Raw genomic sequence first — 4,904 nt, 5'->3', positions numbered from 1 at the left:
CGGCGCGAGCCCGCCGCGCGGCCGCAGCCCGCCGCGCGCGTGGCGCTGCGCGCGGGACGAGGGGTTCCCCACCCTCGAGGAGGTCTTCACGGCGCTTCCGCCTGGCGTCGCCTTTGACATCGAAGTCAAGATGGCCACCCCCGACGACCTGGCAGTCACGCCGCCAGACGAGGTCAACCGCGTCGTCGGGCCGATCCTCGCCGCCGTCGAGCGCCTGTGCCCGCCCTCAAACAACGGCGTCGACGCCGCGGCTGCGGTTGCAGGGGAGCGCCAGGTCGTGTTCAGCTCATTCGACCCCGACGTCTGCCGCGAGCTCCGCGCCCGCCAGTCCCGCTGGCCTGTGCTCTTCCTGTCCACCGGCGGCACCGAGCCGCACGCGGACCTGCGCCGCACGAGCCTCGGCGCCGCGCTCGAGGTGGCCGCCGGCGGCGGGCTCGCGGGCGTGATCGTGGACAGCGGCGCGCTGCAGGCGGAGCCGGGCTTTGTGTCGCGCGTCGCGGCGGCGGCGCCGGGCCTCAAGGTGCTCACTTACGGGCGGGAGAACGACGACCCAGAGTGGGTGGTGGAGCAGGGGATGCTGGGCGTGCACGGCGTCATCTGCGACGACGTGCCGTCGATCCTGGCCGCGCTGCGCGCGGGCGCGGCCGCGGGGGCCGGCGCCGCGGCGGGCGGCGCGGGGCTGGGGGAGGTCCTCTACACGGAGCAGCAGCATGCGTTTGCTGCGGCACGGGTGCCGGCGTGACCGTGGCGGCGCGCCGCCGCGGGCGCCGGTCGTGGGACACGCAAAACTCGGCAGTGCAAGCGGCTGGCGCCCGTGCGCAGCACGGAAGCGGGCGCTGCACTTCGACCCCTTTGCCAGCTGCGCCCGCTTGTCTGCGTTGCGGCTCGCGCACCCATGCACGACATCCCTCCTTTCACTCGCCAATATGCACCCGCATGTGCCTCTTTGTTGTTGGCCCGGCCGCCCTTCAGAGGCCGCACCACGAAGCGAGCTCCTCGCACGCCAGTGCACATTGCACGTTGCAAACGGCGCGCGCGACGCCGTGCCGCAGCCCGGACCCTGCTATGTTGACTTCCGCCTGCACGCCGCACGTGCGAAAGTGGCTGCGGGGCCCTTTAGGCCTGTGGGACGCGCAGGGCAGAGCCCGCAGCGCCTGCCCGGGGGTAGCTTAAACGCCGTGGACGGGGTGCGGCGCGCCGGCTTCATATCTAGGGCGCGATCTGGGCATCACAAGAACCGCCGACGCGACCCGATCTGAGGCGCGGCCAGGGGCTCCCAGCTGCAGCACCTGGCAGCTGTCGCCTCGGCCTCGGTCGCCCCTCTTCTCACCTGCCTAACTCCCCCAACTCCCGCTCCGCTGGTCGCCGCTGCGCCTTCCGGGGTGTCCGGCCTCCCCTCTGGCGCTGTCCAGAGTAGCGGCGCACACGTCACCTTGCGCCTTGCGTTCGCCGCGAGGCACACACCCCCTTGAGCCGAGCAGGGTGCTGGCAACGCCATGCCCGGCACGGCCCAGCGCAGCTGTCCACGGCCCCGTGTTGGCCCGCACGAGCCTGGCCATGCCTCCCTTAGTTGTTGGCCGATCAATGACCATGCAGCAGGGGCTGCACACCGCCTCAACAGCAATGCCCGTCCCGCCCGCAGCATGGGCGGTGGACCGACGGCACGTCAGCCGCTTTGACCCCACTCATCACGGCAGCCATTGTGAGAGACCAATGGGCACATCAAGGCAATCCAGGGGCATGCACTGTTTCATTTCGTGGGGCACACATCAGTCTTCCAGTTTGGGGTCAACCCCGCATCAATCAGCATCGTCGTTGTTATGGCGCCCCTTTTTTTCAAACTCTCTCCCACCCTCCTGTTCAATGGGCGTGCCCGATTGCGGGTCCGCACGTGCCAGCAGATGAATTGGGCGCCTGCGCGCCGATGCGCGTGCGACGGGTGGCCACGCCCCCAGCCTTCCAGCTTGCTGCTGTCCTCTGCCCATCATGTGACCTTGTCTTGGGTCTTTTGCAAGCACTGCTGCAGCAACACAACAACACTGGTAATGTGATGTTCTGTACCAAATGTTGAGGGGAGACGAGTCAGAAGAGCGGCTTGACCTCTATTTGACACTGGGTATCTTGAGCTGGGTGGCAGGCTGGTGGGGGCCGCTGCCAGTGACTGGCCTGAGGATGTGCTGTGAATATGTAGGTGTGTGCGTGCGTGCGGGCAGGTGTGCGTTTGCGTGTGTGAGCGAGAGAGAGAGAGGGAAGACGTGGATGATTGACATCATGCGCCATTGGTTAGCATTGAGGTCAGGTGTATGGGCGGGTTAACTTGGGCATGAATGTGGCGAGCGCAGCGGCATCCTCGTGCGGGAGCTCTGCAGGCGGCGCTTGCAGCAGGGCGGCACTGGCGAGCCAAACCCCTTGCACGCGTGGTCACCGGTCTCTTTCAGGAAGCCCTACACGCTTCCAAGGTGAGGGCAAGCAACGTGCTGGGGACGCGAACACGCTCCGACGGCGCGTGTGGATAGGCAGAACTGAGGCAGTAGTGGGGTGTAGCTGGTTATAGTGTCTCTCGGACCTCTACAGTTCCTGCAGATCGATGCTGTGCGAGGCCAGCGGCGGCAGCAACCAGCAGCAGAGTAGTCCTGCACGCGTCTCGCAGGCAGCAGATGTGCAGGAGGAAAAGGGTTGCTGCAGATTTGTTACGTCGCAGCCTCAGCTCTCTATGCCCAGGGCGAGTGGCACTCGATCTGTGGGCTCTGCTTCTCAGCTGCAGTACCTTGCAGTTTGCCTGAGAAGGCATGGCAGATACCAGTCTCCTGTACACGTTTGATGCAGAGCTCGCCGCAGGCGTCGATGCGCCAATGACGGCGCAGCGCAGCACGGCGCAAGCGGCGCGCTGCTGCCGCCGTCGCTGTTGGCTGCACCCCGGGGCATCGCAGTCTTCCTGGGTTGCCCGTTCTGGCATGTGCCTCTGCAGCCAGGTCCAGCGGTGGCACCAGCAGATGCAGCAAGGGACACATGCAGCAGCATGCCGTGTCATCCGGCGGCGCAGCCGGCGATCCCAGCAGCAGCTGCTAGATATCCTGCGCTTCATCGGTGTGGCAGAGCAGCAGCTGGCAGCATTATATCTCCCAGCTAAACCGCGGGCCGGCGCATGGTGCCTAGCTATGAGCAGCAGAAATGCAGCAGCAGCAAAAGCAACAGCAGCAGCCGCTGGTTCGCACCTCTTGCCCACGACTTCCTTGCACCTGCCTTGCTGCACTGCTCACTGCGCTCTCGCTTGCTCCCTCTCCTCACCAGGCAGGCAGCGTGCAGCCCCACAGGCGCATCGCGCGGCAGCCGGCGAAGCGCGGGCGGCGATCCTGAGCCATGAAGCTCAACATCGCGTACCCCGCCACGGGGTGCCAGAAGAAGATTGAGATCGATGACGAGCAGAAGCTGCGCGCCTTTTATGACAAGCGCGTCAGCGCCGAGGTGGAGGGCGACGTGCTGGGCGACGAGTTCAAGGGGTGAGCGGTTTGGGCAGGGGTCGGCGACTTGCAGGCAGCGGGTGGCGTGACGGCAGAGGGGTGGACCACATGACTTGCTGAGGCTTGGCTGGCGCTTGAGGTGGTCGGCGCTGAAACCAGGGAAAAAGGCGGGAGTTGTCTTTGGGGGCTTTGCAGCAGGCAGTGGACGATGCGCCCGGCCGCCTTGGTCTGGTCGCGCCGTCGAGGCAGCCGGCGAGCACATGGCCTGCTGAAGGTGCTGCTGGCTGGGGCGCCGAGCAGCGCAGCCGAGCGGACGGCTCACCGCACATCTGCCCTTCCGCTGATTGCGAGGGCGCGGATCCCGGCCAGCTAGCTGCGCCAAGTCACGTACATCTCCTCCTAAGCACCCGTTGCTCCCCCTTGCCCCTGCACAGCCCCCAATGGGACACCACCACCCTCACTAGCACTCACCCCCCCAACCACCACCACCCACCCACCCCGCAGCTACGTGTTCAAGATCATGGGCGGCCAGGACAAGCAGGGCTTCCCCATGCGCCAGGGCGTGCTCACCAACCTGCGCGTCCGCCTGCTCATGAGCCCCGGCGACCAGTGCTTCCGCGGCCACGGCCGCCGCAACGGCGAGCGCCGGCGCAAGTCGGTGCGCGGCTGCATCATCTCGTCTGACCTCAGCGTGCTGAACCTCGTGATCGTGAAGAAGGGCGAGAAGGACCTGCCCGGCCTCACCGACGAGGAGAAGCCCCGCATGCGCGGCCCCAAGCGCGCCTCCAAGGTATGGGGGGCCGCGGGGCGGGCTCGCGGGCGATGACGGGGCGGACCACGGCCGGTCCGGTGGCTGGGGTGGTTGGGCGGGGTCGTCCGTCTCATGTTCTGGGAGGGGCGGTGGGGCGGGGAGGCTGTGTTGTGTGGGGCGGCCCAGGAGCGCGAGCGCAGTGGCGGTGGTGCTGTTGGCGGAAGGCGGAGCGGCAGGGGTTGAGGGGGTTGGTGCGTTCGGGAGGGGCATCGGGTTGGAGGGCTTTGCTGCTGTAGGGTTCACACAGGGCGCGCCGCAGTGTGCTGGGTGATGCTCGGCCCCACTTTATCACATGACGCGGCATGGCACATAGAGGCGTTTCTCGCGCGGCCGAATCGGCAGCGCTTCCAAGCAAGTCCAGCACCCCTTGCCAGTGTGAAGTGAAAACTAGACGGTGACAAAGCAAACAAATTTGATGCTCAAAGCGTTGGCAAGCAGGGCCATACACCCACATCACCCATGTTTTTACTCTGCACGCACCCGCGGCAGCCCAGCCGGTCTGCATCCACCCCTAATGCAAACGCCACGTATCCCCCTCACCCTGCCTACCAACGCCATCAACCAACCCCTCATCCGCCCCCCGGCCCCACCCCCCCCCCCCAGATCCGCAAGCTGTTTGCGCTGTCCAAGGA

General features: G+C 66.6%; 2 protein-coding genes across 2 annotated transcripts; both read left to right on the top strand.

Annotated features, from left to right (window-relative positions):
* Positions 1-130: 130 nt before the first annotated feature.
* MNEG_14002 (hypothetical protein) lies at positions 131-742 on the top strand (the record flags this gene model as incomplete). Its single annotated transcript, XM_014037527.1, has 1 exon — positions 131-742. The coding sequence occupies one exon, from the start codon at positions 131-133 to the stop codon at positions 740-742; it is 612 nt and encodes a 203-aa protein (XP_013892981.1).
* Positions 743-3,360: 2,618 nt separating this feature from the next.
* Positions 3,361-4,287, top strand: MNEG_14001 (40S ribosomal protein S6; the record flags this gene model as incomplete). Its single annotated transcript, XM_014037526.1, has 2 exons — positions 3,361-3,500; positions 3,966-4,287. The coding sequence occupies 2 exons, from the start codon at positions 3,361-3,363 to the stop codon at positions 4,285-4,287; spliced, it is 462 nt and encodes a 153-aa protein (XP_013892980.1).
* Between the last annotated feature and the right edge of the window lie 617 nt (positions 4,288-4,904).

Source organism: Monoraphidium neglectum (genome assembly GCF_000611645.1).
Source record: "Monoraphidium neglectum strain SAG 48.87 unplaced genomic scaffold scaffold04190, whole genome shotgun sequence".
Lineage (NCBI taxonomy): Eukaryota > Viridiplantae > Chlorophyta > Chlorophyceae > Sphaeropleales > Selenastraceae > Monoraphidium > Monoraphidium neglectum.
This window is presented reverse-complemented; position numbering and strand designations above follow the sequence as displayed.